Here is a 26,317-nt window from a genome sequence, read left to right on the forward strand (position 1 = left end):
ATAATAAACGTAACTCTCTTCGGCTATTTCCGAAGACAAAACGTTGTACGTTTTACGTCTGAAAAATGACGTCATAATGTAGACAGAGCACGCGACGTTTAGTAAACTTTGGCTAATGATTTGAGTAGGCAACCAGGCGAACCCTACTGTGTGCGTTTCATATAAATTTAATTTGTTCTACAAAAATCAAACTGCACAGTGTGAAATCTGCGCTCGGTCCAACGGTCACACCGTTTATATATTAGTTAAGTGGTACCAAGTGCTGTAAATATTTGATGTAGAATTATAAGAAAAATGTTGTTCAATGTTTTTTTTTTAAATTTTCAATAAAAAAAACTCATTTATTAAAAATAATGATTGAAATTATTAAATAAAATCTTCAATTATGCCATTCTATTTCCATTTGTGATTCCATTTGGGTCCATTTGTGCTCCATTTGGGTCCATTTGGGTCATTTTACGTTCCATTTGGGTCCATTTGGGTAAATCGACGCACCCTCATTCGTGTAACATGTAGACTGTCAATGCCTGTCTGATATACGATAGAGACAGAGGGCCAGTCTACATGGTCTATGTAGGTATCACACCGGTAATCGGCCAATCAAAATGAACTTAGTCAATTGTAGTTCCATATATACTTCATAATTATTTTTTTTCTTGACTGTAGTTTTACATTTTCCTTTACTCAGTTTTAAAATTTTTTGTACCACTGAGTAGGATATTTCATGTATTTTGTTAGGTGATGATTTTTTTTCACAGGAACTACTTCTTTCAGGGCTCATGCAGCAGCTTCCTGGGGAGTGTGCAGTCTGTTTACATACAAATGGAAAACACGTGGTTTTGAGGGTAGACCTGTTTGGAGCTAGATATTTTGAGAAAATGCAGTATCGCTTGCCCTTTTTATTGTGTTAGCTGATGAGATAGGTAACAAATAACATTTCCTCCGAATATTTTGTCATGAAAAATACAAACTGATTTTTAAGAATTTTTTCCCCTCTATAGTGTTATATAGTGAAAACAATTACCGGTGTGATACCTGTAACATGGTGCAATTTTTCACTTTCGGGAAACCTCGAGTAATTTCGCTACATACGTAAGAATCGAGCGAGGTATCCCGAAAGCCTACTTTCGGTCTTTCAACTTCCGGTCTCAAACATGAAGTGAGTGAAAATATTGTATACCGACAATAATCTGTAAAATTCTGATATTTTTTGGGAACATCGCGAAGAATTAAATTGTTAATGTAAGCAATCAATGTATGATTTACATGTTTTAACTTATATTTTTCATGAAGGATCGAACTGTGCTCTTACAGTGGGTATAAAATATATCCAGGACACGGAAAACGTATCGTAAAAGTTGACGGAAGGGTAAGAGCTGATTTTGTTTCCAGTTTCAGAACAATGTGAAATTTATGGTTATTTTTATTATGTGAAAAATCTCACGCCATTATTGGAGTAAAATGTGTGTCAGCAGGTCCAGTACAATTACTAGATTAGCTACGTAGCTTAATACATATTCTCTTTTGAGAAGTGGACAGGCATAGCCTACATCCACTTCTCTTCGCAAGCCCTCATATTTTGATTCTGAAAAACGTGTAAATGTTGGAACCAAAGACGGTTTACGTTTCGACTCATGTTTCCACTCCACTTTCCCTGAATTTTCGTAACAGACCTACTATTTCTACATTTTAAACATTATTGCATCCATATATCACAAAAAAATCAACACTAACTCGCTGTCAAATCATTTTCGCAACTTCTACATCCCGGGTTTAAATTGTGTGTATCACATTGTTTATCTAGGTCAGCGCAGATTGAATGTTTATGTTTCGGATAAAATTGGAAACCTATTTAAGACAATAATGTCGAAAACGTAACTGAATCAACTTAATCTTACAATGTATAAACAAATACTGAGCCAAATAATTACAAAGTGGTATGTCTTCCCTTTTTAACCATCTCTTATGGTGACAAAATTTGTCTACATCTGTTTTTAACAATAAAATGAACATTGATTAATATAGCATACAAGAAAGATTAAAATAAAGAGTTTTATGTGACAAAGTTACTTATTTTATTGTATGCATTTGTGTTAATTTGTCTTAAATTGTAAAACCGTTCTATATAGCTCTGTGAATTTTAGAAAAATACCTTTAATCTAAAGTCTACAATCGGAGCACTATTTTCCGTTTTTTCCGACTCTAAATTTTCTACTTTTTAAACCACCTATAGCGAATGATCTCATAATTTAAAACCGGAATGTAGAAGTTGAGAAAATGATTTGACAGCGGGTTAGTGGTGTTTTGTTTGTAATATATGGATGCATTTATGTTTAAAATGTAGAAATAATGGGTCTGTTACGAAAATTCAGGGAAACTGGAGTCGAAACATGGGTCGAAGTGTAAACCGTCTTTGGTTCTGACATTTACACGTTTTCCAGAATCAAAATATGAGGGCTTGCGAAGAGAAGTGGATGTAGGCTATGCCTGTCCACTTCTCAAAAGAGAATACTTAATACATAGCTTTGTTTACCTACCTGAATTTATTTATAGTCTGTCCCAAGTTATTGCTTCCATCACTTTTTGATGATTTGTAATGAAAATACACATACCTGTGAAAGAAGTACAGTTGAAATCGATGAAATGGAAAATATTCAAGATATCTTCATTGACAAATTATCCATTTTCACTCATAAAAGTGTATAGGAATGAAAACAATTTTCTTACGGAGATATATAATGGGAAATGTTTGCATCTTTTCTCTATTCGGAAGTACTAATGGCTGATGCAATGCAAATCCCCGTAGACTTTCTATTTCGGGATGTGTATTGAAACCTGAAGCGATAGAAGGGGCATTTCAAAACAGAAAATCTAGACATTTTTCTGGTGCATCGATTTACCCAAATGGAACGTAAAATGACCCAAATGAACCCAAATGGAAACAAATGGAAATTGAATGGCATAATTGAAGATTGTATATATAATAATTTCAATTATTATTTTAAATATATTGAGTTTTTTTAATTGAAAAATTTCTGACCAAATGGAAAAAAGAATTTGATAATGTAGCCTTATCAATTAGTTTCATGATTTAAATACATGATTTAGATATTTTTTTTCGAATCTATTTATTGGATTGTTAGCCGTTATAAGTAGTATAACGTTGTCAAGCTCTTGCCATGTTGAGGCCATCCTAATAAATATTGAAAGCCAAAAGAATAAATTGAAAAATTAAACATATAAATTATAATTTCCGACCAAAAAAAGATTTTTATGTTTTAAAAATAAAATATGTATTTTCAAATGATTATAATAGTTACTTAGAATTTCATATGACCTTAAAAAAATTCAGTCCAAACATCGATTTATTTTAGAAATCAAAAAGTACTTCAAAATTTGATGCATGGAAAATGAACCACATACTGTACATGTATAAGCAAACAATACTAACTTATATACATCTATATTTAGAAGAAAACTATGGTACTTTATTTTCCAATATCAAAAATAAATATTTGAGTTATATTGTTATGATTAAAAAGGTATCTTGAAATGATTAAATATCAATAGTTATATTAACAGTTATATATAAATTCATATATCAATAAACAATCATTAACAACACAAGAAAATTGTTGTTTTAGAATATTCATATTTATTGATTCTTCATCATATAATTGAAATTATTACATAAAATCTTCAATTATGCCATTTAATTTCCATTTGTTTCCAATTGAGTTTCCATTTGGGTTTATTTGGGTCATTTTACGTTCCATTTGGGTAAATCGACGCACCCCATTTTTCTATTAGTGGATGAACGTAGTTTAAACACAAAGGTATTTATTATTTTCGAAATATCAAGCGAAGAGTGGTGGAAGCAAAAGCTCGGGATAGAGTATAGCTACTCAATCATACTTTTGTTTTAAAAGGGCATTTGTACAGGATATCCCATAATAGCTGATACCATTAATTCTATGAATAACTTTTGATTAAGTTAATTTGACAAAAAATTAAATTTAATTGATCTGATACATTCACACATTTTATACATTAAATGTTTTGTAATTCTGTGAGTTAAATGACAAATAAAAATCAGTCCTTGTACTTCTGTGTATTTTGGAGGCATTAGTGCAACCCTTTGACCCAATTACAACCGTTGTGTAGCGATTCTGTTTAATTTTGTAGACAACTGTAAACAAATGGTTTTATAATTATTTTAGCAATAATTTGGCAGTATTATTAACTAATTACAAGTTTCAAACTAATAGTAATGTCAGCATGAAAAGTAATAAACATCAGTTGTAATTTTCAATGCACAGTATCACCTGTTTTTATAACCCATGAAGATAAGACAGTCGCAAGTTCCTAATCACAAAAGGGTTTAACTGAGCATGTGAGAACGTCTTATGAATTTGATGATAATCATTTTATTGCCTTTGAGTTTAATTAATTAACACAATCGTAAACTCTGCATACAGGGCGACTTCAACTTCTCTTTCGGAGGAAACTCCGGCAAAGTTGCCGATCACAAAGCAAGTCGTCCTCTAGGTTGGTCACTGTATAATAATACTTTAGTCTTTTAATGGATATTGGATAATAAAAGGATATCTGTCACATGACTATCAATGATAACGACTTACTATCGATTGTCACCGACCTGCTGCCTTCAGCGATGATTTTTCGATATTCGGCGACTATCGTAACAACACTAGAGGATTACCTGTGCACCTGTTAACCCTTAGCTGCCTCACCTGACAATTGTCGCACCGAAATTTCAGGTCTGCCACTGCTATGCGCGACTATGGTCGTTTTTCCGAGAGCGAGTTATCTAAGGTTTCCACAAGCCTCGCTTTGAGCAAAAACACGATGGCTATGATTGGTCAATTGATGTGTTCGGAAGGTTTCTAGAGTTTTGCAGAGTTTAAAATAAAGGCTATAGAGCAGTAAACTTCCAAAGAATGTTTTGAATTTGTAGCCAAAGTGGCAAAAGTAGAGTGAAGCCACGAGACACAAATTTTGGAACTTTTTTCACGGGGATAGCAAAGACGAAAATACTGTTGATGGATTTAATCCTGCAGTACATAACTTAGGAGATGTTAATTTATTGATTTATGTGTCTTTAATGAACTTTGTGCCAAGAAATGACCGAGAATTTGATGCCGATCTGGAGGTAGGCTAGTCGCGTGTTGATCCACCGCCATTGAATATCCCATCCCATTCACCAGAGAGGAAAAATTAAACACTTAAATGGAGGATTATGAACCTTTATCGTGTCTAAATTAAATTTTTAATGATATTATGTTTATGGAAATTGTTGTTTAATTGATCAACATCTCTACCGAGAGATTGTGCAGTCTGAGAATGTAAACCAGAACAACATAAAAAAAAAAGCATTGATAAAGTGTTTCATGTATTTCTTTATTTTTCAGTAATTGTTTACCCAATTTTCAAAATTAAACGAATAAAATTGAATCTCACAATGTATGACTTATTGATATACTAAAGAACTTTTACAGTCATTTGGGTTCTCAAATATGACAATTGAAGAATGGAACAATGAAAGGCATTAATTTTAATTGATTTTTACATTTGAACATACCTAGATTGATATATACAAGATAAATGAGGAATATGAGCATTGCATTGAAATCTTCAATATTTTCTCTCGCATTTTAAATATATATAAAGTTTGGTAACTGTAGCAATAAATATATAGTTGCTGTGATATATTATTTTAAACTCTATGGTCAATTACCATTAATTGTGAATAATTAATTCAGCAGTGGCAGCCATCTTTGCGAAAGTTAAAGCAGCAGCCTAAGAGTTAAGTGACACCTCCGGATATATATTGTTTTCTTTGGTGTTTCAGAGTAAAATCTGGATGTTAAAAGGTCTTTCTTATTACTATATAAGGCCTATGCATTACTATATATGCAACTGATATAAGAAAAACCGGAAGTATTAGTAAAAATTAAATTAGACAAAAACATGTCATACTAAGATCACGGTAGACAGTACTTTGATGGATTTTGATATATTTAAGCTACATAGCAGCTTTTTGAGGCCATTTGTCTGAATGAATGAGAAAATAAGTTATGTAGAGCCCTGTCAGTTTTAGAACATATTAAAGAAAATGCTTTGTTGCTGAGATAAATCATTGAAAATATTAGATATTTTGCAAGTTTAAGATTATTTTAAAAAGTTTTATGTTAAAAAAATGAGATGTATTAGAACTGTCCACCAATTGAGTATTGTTGCCCATTTTTCTCTATTTTATGATGATAGATAGATAGATACTTTATTTCTAATACTGGGCCCTCTTGGGCATATAAAGGTAATAAAGAAAATAATGATAAAAAATAAATAAAAAAATACATACACACATACAAGGAAAGGGAGGGTTTCAAAATGATAGTTTATATTTATGTTGAATAAAAGATGAGTCAAAGTAGGAATCTATTCAATTTTCTATTTGCTCAACAACTAAAAATTCTGTGAGTGCTAATTCTCATATATAATAGTAACCATCATGTTGTAGGTTTTCCAGTTCCTCAATGGAAAATGCGAGGCTTCACACAAAATGAAGAGGAATCCACGCGAGATTAATTGGACAGTGCTATACAGAAGAAAGCACAAGAAAGGCAATCTTGAAGAGATTGCTAAAAAGAGAACTCGCAGGACTACCAAGTTTACACGTGCTGTCACTGGGCTTTCTCTTGCTGAAATTCAGGCAAAGCGAAACCAGAAACCAGAAGTGAGGAAGGCACAGAGAGAACAGGCCATCAGGTTAGTTAATTTCAAGGATTTGATTTTATATACTGGCATGAATAAAAAATTAAAATTATTGGAATGCTGATGGGATTTATCTAAGAAATAAGCAGCAAGTTATAAAGTTCACTGAGATATGAACTTGGTTGGTCACATGATCAAATCCTAGAATCTTAAAGGGCTTCTCAAAAGATTTGATCATGTACCAACAAAGTTCTTATTCCAGTGTCTGTGTTGAATAATTTTATAACAAATAATTTTAAAACTAAATTTTTTTAATTTAATTTTATCACTTTTACGTATATTAAGTTGTTTATTCTCTAGCAGAATTTTATTGGAAGTTTAAAAAATCAAGGAGACTTCCATTATTGGACACCCGCACAATGCTAGAACCATTTTAGGCGAGAGAAATTTAATTTTTAGTTTTACGGATTTTGTTGTAAAAAATTTGGGTCGGAGGAGGGGGAAAAAAAAACCAGTGGGCAAACTTTTATTAATCAAAATTACATATTATTTGCTTGAACTTATATGATTAAGTTTAATTTGTCCACTATCCACTGTGTACTTGGTATTGGTATTAACCTTACTAAACTTGTTCAGGATAACATTTTCTTTGCTTTTCATAAAAACTTTTAAGCCAAACCATGCATGGCTGACCTCAATCTTAAATACTCCATGTTATAGAGACGCTTACAATTGATTTGAAAAGCTCTCTTTGTCAACCGTTTTGCAGATTTCAAATAAAATAAAGTAATTTTAAAACCAAGATCTGTAAAACTTGAAAATTCCGGAAAAATATCCGAAGATACAATTTTTTTTTCATTTTTTTTTTTTTACAAAATCGAATAAATTGGGTTGGCGGATCCGTAAAACTAAAAATTAAATTTCTCTCGCCTTAACAAGGCCTTGGACTTTCAGTAGGACATAACTATCTGTTTCTTTCGTCAAAACAAGTTAAAAATGATGCTGGCTTCAGGTGAAATATGCACTGATTGAGTAGTCTTAGCTCAAAAGCCAGACAAATCTTGTTGATTTCAAAGAGCAATGGCTGAGTGGCCTACAATGAAATAGACAGGCCTATGTCACATTGCAGTTTGACACCAACTACCCAAAGTCCAAGCTTTTGTTAAAATGGTTCTAATATCTATTGATAGTAAAATAAAACAGCTTTGTAAATTTTTTAAAAACTTTTCAAATTTGTTAAACTGAATTGATTTGATGTATTCTTACATTTTATAGATGAAAAGTTTTGTAATTTTGTTATGTAAATGACAAATAAATGAGTCTCTATGGAACACCATGGCTGCCTTATAGCATTAGACTATAGGTACATTATGTCAAATTACCATTACATTATGTCAAAGTCCATTACGTGGTGTGAATATATCTTTACATTTGGTCAAATCGTTATTACGTGATGTCAAAAGCACGTTAGGTGAAGTAAACATGTCTTTACATTATGTCAACTTTTCATGTTGTGATGTAAAATCATCCTTACGTTATGCCAACATTGTACAACCAAAGGTCAATACATCATGACATTATTTCGACACTGTATTACATGGGGCGAATGTATCCTTACATTATGTCAACATTTTATTACATGCTTTCAATATATCCTTACATTATATCAACACCGCAGTACGTATCGCGATTCTATCCTTACATTATGTCAACATTTTATTACATGATATCAATGCGTTTTTACATTTTATCAACACCTTAATACATGGTGTTAACTCATCCTTTCATTATGTCAACACTTTATCACTTTATGTCAAAAGTACATTACTTGATACGAAAATGTCTTGACTTTTTGTCTAAACTTTATTACCTGATGTAAATAAGTCTTTACATTAGGCAAATTCTCTATTCCGTGATGTATACGCTCTATTACTTTAAGTCGAAACATCATTCCGTTATACAAACACGAAATCCTTGGTCTTTGTATATTTGTCATGTTTTAAATACAAAATTTACTATATAGAAACGGTACGCCGATTTACCCAAATGGACCCAGAAAAACCCCAACAAAATGGACCCAGAAAAACCCCAACAGTAGATACTAGTAAGAAGCAGTGATTTAATCATACAAGAATGAAAATATATATAGGCCTATATATAGGTCTTCTGAAAGCTGTAAAAGACTTAGTTGCTGACAATTTAATTTCTCGAGAGTGAATGAACATTTACTTAAAATCCAAGTTTTCTCGTGCTCATCGGCCCTTGAATATTTAAAATGAAATGGATATAAAATCTAAAAATAACCCCTTCATTGGGGTTTTTTTTGGGGGGGGGGGGGTTTAAAATTTTATTTTTGATTTATACTTTTTTTACTTCAATAATATTCAAATTACGTTCGTTACTACACACTCAGTCATTTAGCAGTCAGGGTTCTTTATCGTTCCAAAGCCTGTATGTCGTGGCACAGACACCCAGTGCATATTTAATTTTCTAAAATTTAGTCTCAAAGTATTTTGTAGTTAAAATAAAGTATTTAGTAGTTAAAAGTAAACGTTGCTATTGCTATCTTAAATTAAGGATACTGACCCTAACTACACATGTAGGTATGGCCGTTCTGCTACAAAATTATTATGCTATGAAAATGATTTTTTTCTTATTGCTGCAGAGGGGGTGGGAATGGTGTTTGTGGAGGGGGTACGCTACGTTCCTCTGAATAAATTTTCTCCTTTTCATCCAAGAAGGCACTTGATAACTTATATGAAATAAAGTCTACAAATAAATTACAAGAGATCTTTAACCCCTTTAAAGACCTTCTCCATCTTGATATAGATGTTTTTATGAAATGTTTGTTTTAGGTAATTGTTCAGACAGAGGGTATAAATCAGAAATATGTCATAATAAAAACGCACACAAATAAGAGGGGAACTGTATTCGCCGATTTCAGAATTATTATAAAGAAAGGCAAACACTTTTGGTAGAATCGGTACCGTCTTCAGGGTTTGCCCCATACATGTAACTTACTAAATTTTAATTAAATGAAATAATTCGACAGCATGAGTGTTGGTTTTTGTAAACAGTTAAATGTATAATCATGTTACATATATTTTCGTTGTAAGTATAGAATAGGCGTGAAAATAGGTTGAGAAGGAAATTTACGCTCATTCCGTTCTGTTCCGTTGAATACCAATATCCACAGGGGTAATAATATATTGCGGAACGTAACGGAACCAGAATCTTACAAATAAGTCAAGTACTGCTGACATTGTAATTTTAAAGATGGTATGCTTTGGAATGCGTTTGGTTTGTTTTAAATCTCTAACTAATAGAGAATATTTTTTGCTAGCTTAAACTAGTTAGTAAGTTCTGCCGTGAAAATACTGTAATATGTTAATATTAGAGTAGTAAGTAATATAATTATGTATATTTTTCTTTAAACAACGAATTTAAACAATAAAATTAAAGATCAATCTTATTTTGAAATGAAATGAATAAAAACAAAATAAATCATTATTTTTAAATTTCTATTTTCCCATTGGATGACCCTTTACTGGTTCCGTTCTGTTCCACAAAGTTTCAATAACCCCTGGATACATTTGGGTAAGCTTACCGTTTCCTTGTATATAGAAAGGCCGATGTATCCGTGTTCGCGTAACGAAATGATGTTTCACCTTAAAGTAATGGAGCATGTACATCATGAAATAGAGAACTGACCTACAGCAAAGACTTATTTACATCACGTTATTAAGTTTAGACATAACGTCATAAACTTATGATATCAAGTTATAAAGGTTTGACATAATAAAACGATATATTTACACCATGTAATAAAGTGTTGATAAAATGTAAAAATGCATTGATGTCATGTAATAAAATGTTGACATAATGTAAGGATAGAATCGCGATACGTACTGCGGTGTTGATATAATGTAAGGATATATTGAAAGCATGTAATAAAATGTTGACATAATGTAAGGATACATTCGCCCCATGTAATACAGTGTCGAAATAATGTCATGATGTATTGACCTTTGGTTGTACAATGTTGGCATAATGTAAGGATGATTTTACATCACAACATGAAAAGTTGACATAATGTAAAGACATGTTTACTTCACCTAACGTGCTTTTGACATCACGTAATAACGATTTGACCTAGCGTAAAGATATATTCACACCACGTAATGGACTTTGACATAATGTAATGGTAATTTGACATAATGTACCTATAGTCTAATGCTATAAGGCAGCCATGGCGTTCCATAAGTCTCTTTACATCAGCGTACAGTGGAATAATTTTTATTTGTGGGGGTCAATGTTGAAGGGTAGCCAAAATTTTCTTGGTTCATGGGGGTCAAATTTCGTTGGTAGCTTCTCTTTTGGAGGAAATTCCAGCATAAAAAAAATGATTATAAAGCAAGTATTTCAACCAAGTCGCTGCCTAAGTTGGTCCCTGATCATAGTACGTTAATATCAAACACTTGAAACACTGAAAAACTTCAATATTAGTAACTTAGATCTATTTCTTATTGACTTGAAATCAAAAACACAAAAACAACATAACAGCAGTGTTTGAAAAAACCAACTGCCGGACAGCCTGAGGCACATTACTTTTGGCAGGGGCTAAAAAATTTGTTTGTACGAATGCCTGACTGGACGTGTATATTTTTTTAGGGCCAAGTGTATATAAAATCGGGATCAGGGTTTCAAAAATTTTAACTGATTCTTGTCATACTATTGCTTTCCTTGTATGGTCATTTAACACCAGTCAAGACAAGTGTTAAATTTATGTAGACTATGCTTGACACGTGAGCATGGCAAGGTAGAGTTCCCATGCTATGAAATAATATAGGTAAACTTGGCGAGATTCTTTGAGACTGAAAAATTTTGACACGCGTCTTCTCTGAATCCCAACTTCTGTCGGTTGTTATGATAGAAATACGCTGAATTAAATCAACTGCCTGCTTCAACTTTTTATTTTGAACATCGTTTGATTTCCCTATCATCGTAGAATGTTAGTTTCAACTTTTTACTTTGAACATCGTTTGATTTCCCTATCGGCATTGAATGTTAGTTTCCTAACGTTTAATGGTTTTAATCCCACAATATATGAACTTGTTGTTTTTTTTAAATTCATTTCCATATGCATTCACACCTCATGCCTAAGAGTTCCAGTCAAGGTCAAATATACTCTCAGAAGTCCGGAAGAAACTTTAGTCAAATTTTGTTAGTCTCAAAGAATCTCGCTGGGAACAATAAAAAACCTAACGAGTTTATGACAGAAAGAAATTAAAACAGATATTTTAATGAAAAGAAATAAACAAATGTCAACTTTTTAGGTCACCTGAGTCACTCAGGTGACCTATTGCAATTGGTCTTCGTCCGTCGTCGTGCGTTCGTGCGTCGTGCGTTAACAATTTTACATTTTTAACTTCTTCTTGAAAACTACCAGGCCAATCGTTACCATTTTTGGTGTGAAGCATCTCTATGGTAAGAAGAATCTAAATTGTGAAATTCATGGCTCTACCACCCCTGGGGTGCCACGGGCGGGGCCAAATATGCAAAAAAAGCCAAATTTTCAAAAATCTTCTTCTCTACTCCCACGCATGTGAGGAAAAAACTGGTTGCATGGTTATGTTGTCCATGAAGCCCTCTACCAAAATTGTGAAATTTATGGCCCCTGGGTCAGGGGTTCTGGCTCTAGGGTGGGGCCAATATGGCCATATAGTAAAACTGTATTTAACCTTAGAAAATCTTCTTCTCTACTACCATATATTTTTAAAAAACTTAATGCATGATTATGATGTCCATGAAGCCCTCTACCAAAATTGTGAAATTTATGACCCCTGGGTCAGGGGTTCAGGATCTAGGGTGGGGCCAATGTGGCCAAATAGTAAAAATGTATTAAATCTTAGAAAATCTTCTTCTCTACTATCATACATATTTGTCAAAAACTAAATGCATGATAATGATGTCCATGAAGCCCTCAACCTAAATTGTGAAATTCATGACCCCTTGGTCAGGGGTTCAGGCTCTAGGGTGGGGCCAATATGGCCATATAGTACAAATGTATTAAATCTTAGAAAATCTTCTTCTCTACTCCCATATATATTTGTCAAAAACTAAATGCATGATCATGATGTCCATGAGGCCCTCTATCAAAATTGTGAAATTAATGACCCCTGGGTCAGGGGTTCAGGCTCTAGGGTGGGGCCAATATGGCCATATAGTAAAAATGTATTAAATCTTAGAAAATCTTCTTCTCTACTACCATATATATTTGTTAATAACTAAATGCATGATTATGATGTCCATGAAGCCCTCTACCAAAATTGTGAAATTCATGACCCCTGGGTCAGGGGTTCAGGCTCTAGGGTGGGGCCAATATAGACAAATAGTAAAAATGTATTAAATCTTAGAAAATCTTCTTCTCTACTACAATATATTTTTGTTAAAAACTAAATGCATGATTATGATGTCCATGAAGCCCTCTACCAAAATTGTGAAATTCATGACCTCTGGGTCGGGGGTTCAGGCTCTAGGGTGGGGCAAATATGGACAAATAGTAAAAATGTATTATAACTTAGAAAATCTTCTTCTCTACTACCATATATATTTGTCAAAAACTAAATGCATTGCTATGATGTCCATGAGGCCTTCTACCAAAATTGTGAAATTCATGACCCCTTTGTTAGGTGTTCAGGCTTTAGGGTGGGGCCAATATGGCCATATAGTAAAACTTTTTTAAATCTTAAAAAATCTTCTTCTCTACTCCCACACATGTGAGCAAAAATCTGAATACATGGTTATGATGTTCATGAGGGCCTCTACTAAAATTGTGAAATTCATGACCCCTTTATTAGGTGTTCAGGCTCTAGGGTGGGGCCAATATGGCCATATAGTAAAAATGTTTTAAATCTTAAAAAATCTTCTTCTCTACTCCCACACATGTGGGCAAAAAACTGAATACATGGTTATAATATCCACAATCTCCTTTACCTAAATTGTGAAATTCATGGCCCCTGGGTCAGGGGTTCAGGACATGAAGGGGGGGGGGGGGCGCAATATAGTGTTAATGCATATAATGTTTAAAAATTTTCTTCTCTATTCTCACACATCTGTATAAAAAAACTGACTTATAATTATGTTTACCAGGAAGTCCTCTACTGAAATTTTAATTTTCATGTTCCCCTCAAGGATGGGTTTTGACTCTAGGACAGGGCCAAAATGGATGTATAGATGTTAATGCATATAACGCTAAAAAATTATTTTCTTTACTCCCACACATCTGAAAGGAAAACTGAATTCATGATTTTGTAGACCAGATCTTTTAGTTTTTCACCAAAATAATAGGTTTCACAGTTCTTTTTGAAATGAGGTCGTCATTACAAATTTATTATTTTTTTACTCCAGTATGAAACCTAATTAATCAGATGCATATATGAGACTCCATGACAAGTTTTAGTATGGGATATATGCTACTCAGGTGACCGTTAAGGCCAATTGGCCTCTTGTTTCTTTGGGCTGGTTGATTTTAACAGGGCTGACAAATTATACTAGCTGTCAGCCCTGAGAGTCTAGCTAGTTTTTTGAAGAGTTTAAAACACTGATAACAGTTGTAGAAATATTTGATGTTGACTTAGACTTGTGAAATTCACTTATTGGTTTCTGTTCTTTAATTTTTAGAGCTGCAAAAGAGAAACAGAAAGCTAAAGATGCTCTAAAGAAACAACAAAAGGTATGAATAATATCATAAATATCACTGAATTATCCCCTCGGGCAACTTGTTGCGAGGGGGATATAGCATCGCTGCTGCGCGCGCGCGTGTGTGTATGTCCATTGTCAGCTCTTAAGCAAAATTCCAAGAAAACCCTCCATTGAATATTCATCAGACTTTGTTCACTTCTTTGGCATGGTAAAAGGACAAACTCTTTTGATTTCCAAGTCAATTGAATCAATATTTTTTGAATTATCGTAAAAAGGTAAAGTTAAAACATGAATTTTTTATCGGACTTGACAATAGACATTTCCGGTAATTTTATGTACGACTTTCAGTAAATCGCTACCGTGTGCAGTTCAAATCAACAACTTTATATTTTTGGGATTTTAATCTAGTAAAGGTAAAAAAAAAAAAGCAAACATTTTGTAGTATTGGAGGGTTAGAAGATTGCCCATAGGTAAAAGTTGAAGCGGGCAAGAAATTAAAGTCATCCGATTGACATCGAAACAAGCAGTCAACTTTTGGACAAATTTTCCCGTATTACTTACAATAGAACTAGTGCAAAATTTGGAGGATACTTTGGCAGATATCGCACATTTATCACGCAAAGATTGTTTCATATCAATAATAACTGCATATCTACTACTATGGGTTGACATACCACAAGCAACTAGAATTGTCCATCAGAGCTAGGGCTGGGACGATACTGAACTTAGCCGATTTGGTACATATCATGATGCATGAGATGCGATACGATACATATCACGATACATTGCAACTAAATGGAAACATGAATAAGGGTTAAAAATTTATTCAATCTTTCAATGTATTACCGCATATCCAAAGTTATTTTGATATATGAGCGTTGCACAATTTTAAAATTACTTTAGTCTCATATACACTACTTTTTCATAAACAAGTAATCCAAAAGTTGTCCACACTCCAGATTTAGCTTCCTAACAGTTTTGACAACTTTACGAGGTTTTCTGCCATCTTTGTACTTTCATATTAGGCGGACTAAAAATAGCTGATATATGAAGCTTGGATATTTTTGGAAAATAAAAAAAAGTTCGCTTAGATTACTTTCGGTTTATCCCTCCGCGTGTTTCAAATAGTACAAGTCAAAATGAGAGCACACGACAGTTTTATCGATAAAAATAGGATAAATTGTAATTAACTAAGCAAAACAATTACTTAATGAATAATCTCAATCAATCATTTTGCATTTCCCTACAGCAGAAAACGTTTGTTTACGTTTTAAAGCGGCGTAGTAATACAGTGTAAGACAGTAAAATCTCACACTGCTGTCTCACACTGGACAAACCAACTTAAGCTGATTTTATCATACCTATTGTTGTTCAGGTGAGCGATGGGCCTCTTCTTTAAGCTGAGTTTTAGAGCAGGTGCCATCTGATGATTATATCTTAGTTATTACTGGTCCTAACTTCACCCATCTTCCAAAGTAAAGGGTTTCTGATCCGCTCTGCTGTACATAAACCCTTGACCGAATAGGCAGAGTTTGACTTGATTAGAAACCTCCCACGTTGGTTGGTGTCATACAAGTTTGCATGATCCAAGAAGAAACGATGTTTCAATAATGATGTTAATTGTGAATTGATCAATGTTGAACCGTTGTCAAATAAATTAGAGACAAATAGTAAGTATTTGACATACTGATATCGGTTTTTAGTCTGAGTGAATCCATATTTTCTACGAATTTGATTTTGTTCATGGGAGCAGCCATATTGCTATACTGTTTCTGTTTATAAAGCATTCTCTGATTGGTCAGAACAAGAGGTCACAAAAGTTTAAAAATTAGTACTCTCACTAGATGGCGTAATCGTTAACCTGCATATGTGTTGTCTTTTTCGGTCAAGGGTTTATGTAGAGCGAAGCGGATCAGAAACCCTTGACTTGGAAAGATGAACTTCACCAAACTTGCATAGATGATGTGTATTATGGCTGTGGTGCTGTTACATAGCACTGCACACCAACTCTGCCAAACTTCCCCCCATGCATCAACAATTTTCTGGGGAAAACACTGAAATGGCAACAGCGACATTTTAAGTCAAGTAAAAAAGAAGGGCTAAAAACTCTAACGTCGTGACATTTTTGCACCAGTTCATAATGCGTAGGAATAAAAGGTATTCTTATATTTGAGAGCATGTTGATTTAAAGCATTTTTGTGTCTTCTATCGTTAAATGAATTTACTGTTAATGTACTTCAGTCGTTGGATAAAAGAAAGAAACAAATTGTCTAATATTAGAGTTTGACATTGACATCATAAGAATTATTTCATGCAGTCCTTGATTTTCCTTAAAACAATGGTGGTTTCAACCAATTGATAAAAGATGCATCTAGATTTCAATTTTGTCTGTTTTGGCCACTAAGGTTCGACCAATCAATAAACGAGGCATGTTGATATCGGTCCTGTTAGTTTCTATAGAGCTATAAATTAACTAGTTACTTTCTATAGAGCTCTATATAAACTAAAGTTTCCGTAAGAAATGGAGGGAATCATACTCAATACATTTAAATATCGTCGTATCAAACCTGTAACTGTTAAGGCCCTTCATGCCTTTGATTATTTCATTATATTTAAGTTACTTTAATCTTAAGGAGCATATACCTATAGCTCAGTGGAGCACATTGTTTAATGGTCATAGGCGTGAAGCTACTCAGGTCAGTAACCGAAAGAGCGCTAGTTTAAACCCTGCTGTGGTCACACTGAGACAGGGCAAATTAGCCTTGTGGGAGTTAAGTCTCATTTGGATGGTTCTAGCTGAACCAGAGAATTGTTTTTAGAAAGAATAGCACAGTCCATACAAATCTATTACCTCAATTTTATTTGGTGGCTGCTACCATGTAGATTATATGGTGGCTGCCAGATAAATCATGTAGCTGCAGTTGCATTTGCCAGATAAGGTATAATTTTTATGTGGTCAGCGAGCTTCCGTAGAAAAATAGATTTCTTCCTTTTGTACTATATTTCTTGAAAAATTATTTTTATTGTTCTAGACTCAGGCCAGCAGAACTTCTCAACCCAAGGTTAAACCAACAATGAAAGGCGGAGCAGCAACCAAGCCTAGAGTGGGAGGAAAACGTTGATTCTGGAAAAGGAAAAAATAAAAAATACACTACTGGATATTTTTGTTTGTTTGTTATAGATTGATATTATTATGAAGATTATTCAGGTTTGGACTAATCGGCCAAATGGGTTATGGTTGCCTGTATTTGAAATGAAAGTGGGCTATATAGGGAAATAAAGTAAGCCAATAGATGTAGAATTGGCAGGAATCTGGGCAGACAAGAAGAGTTATAAAATTTTCCAAAGGGCTTTGGTAGGTCTTAGTTCTGTCCATATGAGACATCCGGCACATTCATCCTTCACCCACAATATTGCCTTTTCGATATTTGTCATCGTTGTAGACCCGTGTAACAATCTATTAAGTAGGTGCTTGCACGACATACAACCCCTTGGTGATCAACGTTTTCATTAACCCATATAAAGAAATGTTTTTTATTTTTTCTTGGAATTTTTTTCTTGAATTATTTTGATGTAAAAAAAAAATATTTCTCAGTCTCTCTTTATGCTTGTTTGTTAGCGGTTAATCTAAGTTCATTTTGCATATCCTTTTGTAATTTAAAAAATTCGATGTAAATTTTTTATCAATGCAATGTTTCGGATATAGCAATGAAGAGTAATATCTTGAAACATGAAAACTTGAATCATATTATACAAAATTTTATTAGACCTTTAAATTGTAAAATGCTAACATTGAAAATTGTGCCCGATTTCTTAGTAAAACTTTTTTGATTAAAAAAAAACAACCGATTCCTTGAGACAAAATAAATTGACTTAATCAATAAGAGTTTGACAATCTCTAACTGCAGGTCTGTAGCTCTTAGTCTGAAAAAGAATTGGATGACCTAAGACCCAGATCGTCCATCAAAATTTCTTGAATATTGCCATTTCTTTCGTACGCGGACGCATGCCGGCCAAATACTCACCGAAACTAAATGGTTTGTATTTCAAGTTTTAACTGCATTTAAAGGTAATATTGGAATTCGGATAATTTTGAAAATGATTAATTAAATAAAAAATGGGTAAAATACCGGCATCGGTCTTCCCCATGTGCGGATCTACATGGAGAAGAGAAGGGTTCCAGACCCCACCCCAACCCTGCAAAATTTCTTTCAATTACATTTACATTATAAAATTACTAAAATATGCCTCATACATCCCGTAGCAAACTCAAATAACCGTCAGACACTCAACCCCCATCCCGGAAAATTTTTCTGATCCGCGCATGCTCCCCCTCCAAAATTATTCTTCAAATACCCCCCGTAAAATTTCCAGGATCTCCGCATATATTGGCGCTTGCGTTCGATAAAAAATGCGAGTAAAATGTTTGGTCTTTTTACCTTCATACCGGGCATACCCACTGCGTGAATCGTCGTCCATATTCTGTCTATATTGAGTCAATTATGATGATTAAATAAGTTTCTCAAAATAAAATGCACGTACAAAAACAACATGCGGCGAATCAAACTTTAGACATCTTTAAAAGATCTTTATTTGCTTAATATATACATGTAGTATAGTATTTTATTTCTTTTACTCAGTGTTTATATCGATACATCTAATATTGTACCATGTAAGTATCAATTTTTGTATTACGTCACAAGTAAGATGCAGCTACGACGGAAGACCTAATCGTTGCTTGCAACGAGGTCGTCTCTAGTTTCACTGTACTCGGCTTAGTTTGAATAATCTGGGTCTAGGGACAGGTTTCACCACAGTTAAAATGCCTTTCATAGCCTATACCTCGAAACTTGACTCTCAGATACTGTTAGTAAATAGAAAATTGTAAACAATAAACACAGGAAAAATGCACTAAAACAAAGAAAGAGCATAATTTATTTTTCACAATAAATATACCTTAATATTTCTAGCAGCGATAATAATCTCTGTTTATAGACTGAAAATGTTGAGCATCTTAACAAAACACGTTGCATTAATCAACCATAATGATTAGGCTCAAAATTATTCCTGTTTCCTGTCGCCCGACCGACCCTATCTTTTACCATCCGATCCTAAAAGTTTTTTTGTGATCATGATGTTGATCGGTAACTTCGCCAGAATTTCCTCAGAAAAAGAAGTAAAGGTGCTCAGTCTTCTGAGTTCACAATCGTGTAAATTAACCTCATGTAGCGTTTTAACTTTCTATTTTCTCAACGTTTTTCCGAGCATGTCATTTCATTTTCAAATCATTATTTCTTTCGCTTTTCAAAGAATAAGCCTGCATTGAGCTCACAATTTTAATAAAGGTAGTAATCCAAGGAATACATTTATAAACACAGCAATTACTTACATCCAATTCATTCAAAACTTGTGCAATTCGACTTTGAATTGCTATCCTACTACTCTGCAAGATAATACCAATCGCACTGAACTTTTAAGTCAATTTCCCTTTATACAATCAAGTGCATAATTTACTCCTAATAATAAAATCAACTCCTCTCTTTAAAGGTGCATGATCATGATTTTGGTCAAATTTTATTTTCCTGTTTTTATTATTCTCAATGCTTTCAGAATGCATTTCTAATATTTAAATGAAATTTGGGTGCCAGTCGTTGAGTTTTAAGCAAGATACAGGGCTCACAATTCTTCGTCTTGTAAACAAGGCTCGTGCCCTGTTTTTGTTTACATAGGCTCAATAAACCAGTAAAAATCTTTTTAAAGCTGGTTCGTCTATCTTATTATTCATTTAAAGCATAAATAAACGGTTCCTAACGATTAACATTTTTATTTTAGGTTTTAAACTGGAATTTTCACTTCAACATTCGAAATGTAAACAAACGCTTTGTTTACATAGCGAAGAATTGTAAGCTCTTTAACTCGCTTAATTATTACTCATCAAATGACACTCAAATTTTGGTTGCCTATTAAAAATGACTTACTGAAGCATTGTAAACATCAAAATCGAAAAATTAATTTTTGACCAAAATCGTGACCATGTCCCTTTAAAATAACTCCTCAATCACGTTTCATATTTAATACAATTTAGGTCAGAGATGAGGAGTTAATATCAATTAGTAAACAAAGTCCATACGTTAAAGAAAGAAATAAACCAGATAAAATTAAAATGAATAATATTACTTTGCTTCACTCAGTATATGACGGTAAACTAATCTACAGACATCTTTACTGCATAAATGAACCACGGGTTAGTAACTTGCGACTACCTTAAATTATCTCTAGAAGTTATAAATACTGATGATGCAATGACATACTGTGCGATGTAATTTTAAGATGTTTATTACTTTTAATCCGGATATTACAGTTAGTTAATAACCTGTTATTAGTTAATCACTCTGCAACAAATGTTAAAATTATTATAAAACTGTTTTCTACATTATTTTGAGAATTAAACAGAACACCTACATAATGTACGGTAGTACAGGTATGTGGGTCAAAGGGTTGGGCTAATACCCCAAATACCCAGACGTACAGAGACTGATTTAATAAATATTGTCATGTACCTAACACAGTGAAGAAATATTTATCCATTAAAGGTATAAATATATTAATACACATGTAGATTAAATTTTGCAAATAAGATAAGTTTTATTCTTAATTTTAAAAAAATCTATTTTTTTCTTTGCCTGTTTTTGACTATACAATTACACGTATCAATGACACAAAGACCTTTGGAAATAATAAATCTTCATTAACGTATCGTACACTGTGAATACTAGTATACTTCTTCCTCTTATTATCACACATATGTTCCAAGTTTTTAAAAATAAAATATTTTTTAAAAGTAATATTTTTTCTACCTACTTACCCTAATATTTTTGGTCAGGGGGCAGGAAACAGGAATTTTGTATTGGCATAACGTAGAGATCGTACTGAATTACCAATGGAATGAATATTATTTTATAGTGCATCAATTTTGCTCATTTTGCTCAGGTAAACAATCACTGTCTGGTTTTTGATTTGATAAAATAATCCCAAACACAGGCGATATTTACCCTCACATTAAAAGGCATAATTAACGAAAATGAAACGAAAATCAAAACAACATAAAACCACCGTTACCAGTGGAACTGTCAACGCATTGAAATATTTAACCACAATTTACTTTACAAAATTGGCATATGTTATTTTGCATGTTTCAAATATTCCCTTCGCACGTAAACTGTTGCACAACAAGCAAATTCATCTTTGTCAGTTTGACCCATTTATCATGTGTCAAGCATGGCTTCATCAAACAAAAAACCTGGTTTTCGATATACGAAGTACCGAGCCCGAAATTTTAAACCTCCATTCTTAATATTATTTTCGTAAATTACCCAAAGAAGATGGGTGGATAAGGCGTGTAAAATACCCATACACGGTCGGACAGGCCATTGAAAAATTAAAGTATCAATAAATCTGATGGCTTCTTTAGAAATCATTAAAAACAATATATATTTAACGAATCATTGATTTTAACCTGTAGGTATGTTCAATACTTGGAATATGTTGACTCAAACAGGCGTATACGTATCAAAACCTGCAAATATTGCCATTTTTTTTAGAACTTCAAGGCATTTTCTTTTATAGAGTGGGTCTGTGCTCCATATTTTTCTCATAGTCTAAATAAGGTCTATTGGAAAACAAACCGATTTCAATCAACAAAAACGTGGAGAGATGACCCACTATACATTAAAAATATCATTTTGTATCCCAACAACTGAACGTTTTGAAAAAATAATACAAGTCCGGTAGTTCGTGACCTTAGTCACACATAATATTTAAAAAGCCCACTTTGTTGTGTCTGAAATGGCTCAGTGGTTAGAGTACCTGGCACAAGCTAACCTTATATATCTAGGGTTTTTATGTTATGGGTTCGATACCACCAGAATATCCGACAATATTTTTTTTCTTATTTTTGTTAAATATATTAAAAACTGACTATATAGTTAGAAATTTTACTTTTGCAAAGTTGTATTATAATATATTTGAATGAGTTTAATTGGGAAAAAATAAATTTAAAATTGTATTTCACTACTAAACCGAATGGGCATTTGCGCCATCTTATTCCCCCATCTTCTTTGAAACAGTGCAAAATCCGTGACCAAGAAAGAGCCAATAACTTCCGATATTCTACAGCAAATTGTGAAACGTAACGGGACGGGAAGTAGCATTTTACCGGACATTCGAATTTCATGTATGTGTTTATTAAGTTATGCAGCTTTTTGCGTTTTTCGGACTGGTCAACTTAAAACACTCTGACATCGTATTTTATGAGGATCATCTTTTTTTGTTCATTTCTAAGAGCAAAACGGACAAATACAAGACTGGAAGTAATGTTTTTGTTTCTAGGACAGATAAAGTAGCATGTCCGTATATGTTAAAATTATATTTGAAAATTGCTGATATTTCTTCAGATTCTGATTGTTTTATTTTCAGGGCAGTTACTTATTGTAAGAAATCTGTTGAATATAAATTAAGAGATTCTGGACCATTGTTGTTTAGTAGAGCTAGAGTATTATTGCTTGAAGCATTAGAAAATGTTGGTGTAGATAAGTCCAAATTCGGGCTTCATAGTCTTAGGTCTGGGGGCGCTACCGCGGCTGCCAATTCTGGTGTGAGTGACAGACTGTTCAGGAAGCATGGCAGGTGGCGTTCCGACAATGCTAAAGATGGTTATGTGCATGAAATTGTGAAGTCATTAATGTCTGTGTCCAAGTCTTTGAATATTTGATTATCTATATAAAGTAAAAACAAATATAGTTCATAATTTTTCTTTTTCCCCTTTCTTTAATTTGTTACATTCGAAATGCGCTAGTCTTTGTGTTGTTATGATTGAATAAGGTAGTAAATATTTTATGTTCGTTTGAGATTGTTCGAATTGGAACATAATGAATATCATGGTATTTTTGAAGTATTTGCACCTGGATTTCAGTCTGTTTTGTTTCGTCGTTTATTGGATATATCTTGCCAGTGCAGTGGTTGTCATGTTATTTTTGTAAAAAACTCGTGTCTACACGTCTTATCGTCCAAGGTAACGTGTTCGGATGTATGAAATTTCTGAATGAGTTAAAGCATGATAACGCTCTCTGCCTTATATAGGGGGTGTGTAGCGATGAGCAGGACAAAAGAAATCGACAACTAATATGGCGGTATACGGAGATAAAAGGGACATTATGTGCATTTATTACGGGATTCTCTCTCCCGTACAGGACTACATGTAGTACTGGGTCAACCTTGTGTTTATTCTCTTGTTGTTGGACCCAGCCTCACGAAACCTCCAACAAGCCAACACGCATTTTAGTTTTCAGACTTTTATATAGACTTTACATGAAATATACATTTACGTGAGTTTGGTATGCATCAGTACCGAAGGTTGATTCTGTTACAGTCTTTGTTTGAAATAACTGACAACAAAGATATCTGTATGGTTCGTTTTATTTGTATCCGGACACAGTGACTTTAAAATTTGCAATGTATATTTAAGCCCTGAAATATCATAAAACAATAATATAATTTATATCAAAATATAACATTAGTACAATTTATATGTATTTCCATCAAGATAATATTTTTACATTATCTTACTATAATTGTACTTAAACATTTAGCGGGAGGTAACTCTTATAATATACATGAATTACATTTCTCCAAAATAAGTCATAAAATATATATTAATCAGATAAAAAAATATTTAAAAACACTTTCTCACCATTCTATGGGAACAGGCTCATACACCGATTGCGTGGTGAGATTAAATTGACATTGACTGATTCTGTAATATGAACAGAATAATTCTAAAAATATTTATTACTGAAGTATAATCTAATTGATCTTATAAATGACCAATTTAATCAAATATCTGATCATCATAAAATTCTTATATACAATTGATTTGAGAATCAATTAATACTATAATAAATAAACCAAATATTGATCTTTACACTGTATTCCATATAAAAAAATATCTTTTCATTCCAATTCATTCATACTCATTAGTTTGTGATCATGGACGGAATTAATGTTTTCTGCAATTTATAGGATAATCAATTTATTAGTAGTAAGTGTTATAGGATATTAGTATACTTAGTATAACTTACCAGAAAAAGAGCAAGGTCTGGTCCAAAATAAATTTACTTCTCAATATAAATATAGTCTGTTCTAGTCAATGTCCAGACAAAGATTGTCAAACTTGGCGGTAAAACACATAAAGCAAAATATACAAACCAACCAAATTCAACCTGACACAAACAACCAATAAAAACCAAGATCACAAATATCCACTGACCAACTCATGATCAAGTACTGCCCTAAGGGTATATATTGTACATGTGTATGAATTAAAAGAAAGGGTGGATCTAACTTTTTTATATGTGTAATGTTTAGATGTATCAATTACAATAACTTTATTTATTTATATTACAATAACTTTATTTATTTATTCAAATCAACAATTTTCATACTCTTACACTCTCCCCCCGGTCGCAGAATGACTTCCACGTCATTCAACTCGGAAGCTGCATATATCTGAAGAGTAACATGGCATAAAATACATATATTTACAATTTAAAAAAAATATCATGTATTAGAACATGTAGAAGCAGACACAATGTTAAGTAAAGCCATCTGGCATCTACTTCGGTCAATGTCTCGTAATGAACCATCATTCATCAACCCTTTCACAAATACTGCTCTTTGTAGCCAATCTGGTTGTGTCTGGTTCATCATGACAAACTCCTTTGTCCATGCTGGCATTTTTCTTTGTCTGGTAGATCTTCTTGGGGCTGGAGTAGGTATATCGACATTTTCTCTGGAAGGCATTTCATCTTCAGAATCATCAGATTCATTGATGTCATCATCAGTGCTATCAACATCATGGATGATATTCTCATCATCATCATCATTGTTGACATCATCCTCTGGTTCATCATCATTGATGATCTCTTCAGGTTGGTTCTCAGGCTCTCTATCCTGATGGGAAGCGTCCTCCCCTGAACCAGCTGCTGAAGCTTCCTCAGTTGTAGATTGATCGTCATCATCTAAACTGGGAGTAACTTGGGAATTTTCATTTCTAAATGCAGAGTTATCTACATAAGAAAATTCACTGTCACTATCTGAATCATTCTCAGTAATAATGCTTACTGGTTCTGCCTTCCTTCTCTTTCTAGGAGTAACTGGAGGAGGAGAAGTACTTCTTGGAAGCTTTGTTCCGATAGGTAGAAGCACATTTCTATGAAGAACTCTAGTTCTTCCTTCTCCATCCTCACGTCTGACTTTATAAACCGGAATGTCATCATTTGCTTTCGCTAAAATGACATAAATATCATCTTCCCATTTATCAGCAATTTTATGTTTGCCGTCGTATGCCACTTTCTTGACGAGAACTCTGTCACCTTCCTCTAAAGTGATGGCTCTTGCTTTTATGTCATAACGGCATTTCTGGTTCTGCTGAGAAGATTTTATTGCTGTTTGTGCCTGTCTGTAAGCATCTTGCAGTCTTTGCTTCAGCTCGGATATGTACTTAGTTGTACACTTATCCTCAGAATGGCTGCTGGAAAATCCAAAGACCACATCTACTGGCAAAACTGGTTCTCTTCCAAACATTAGATAGAATGGTGTGAACCCAGTTGTATCGTGTCTAGTAGAGTTATATGCGTGAACCAGTGTGTTTATATGCTTTTTCCAATTAGCTTTCTGAGCGTTATCTAATGTTCCTAGCATTGATAATAATGTCCTATTGAATCGCTCTGTAATACCATTACCCATAGGGTGATATGGCGTTGTCCTGGATTTAGAGATGCCAAATATGGAGCATAATTCCTTAATGATGTTGCTGCAGAAATTT

General features: G+C 33.4%; 1 protein-coding gene across 1 annotated transcript; it reads left to right on the plus strand.

Moving 5' to 3' along the window:
• The first annotated feature begins 1,079 nt into the window (after window positions 1-1,079).
• LOC105342603 (large ribosomal subunit protein eL24) lies at window positions 1,080-17,595 on the plus strand. Its single transcript, XM_034475586.2, has 5 exons — window positions 1,080-1,159; window positions 1,294-1,369; window positions 6,539-6,786; window positions 14,416-14,467; window positions 17,469-17,595. Exons 1-5 carry the CDS (start codon window positions 1,155-1,157, stop codon window positions 17,556-17,558), a joined length of 471 nt encoding a protein of 156 aa, XP_034331477.1. The 5' UTR covers window positions 1,080-1,154; the 3' UTR covers window positions 17,559-17,595.
• Window positions 17,596-26,317: the final 8,722 nt, after the last annotated feature.

This window comes from Magallana gigas, chromosome 9, assembly GCF_963853765.1.
Source record: "Magallana gigas chromosome 9, xbMagGiga1.1, whole genome shotgun sequence".
Taxonomy (NCBI): domain Eukaryota; kingdom Metazoa; phylum Mollusca; class Bivalvia; order Ostreida; family Ostreidae; genus Magallana; species Magallana gigas.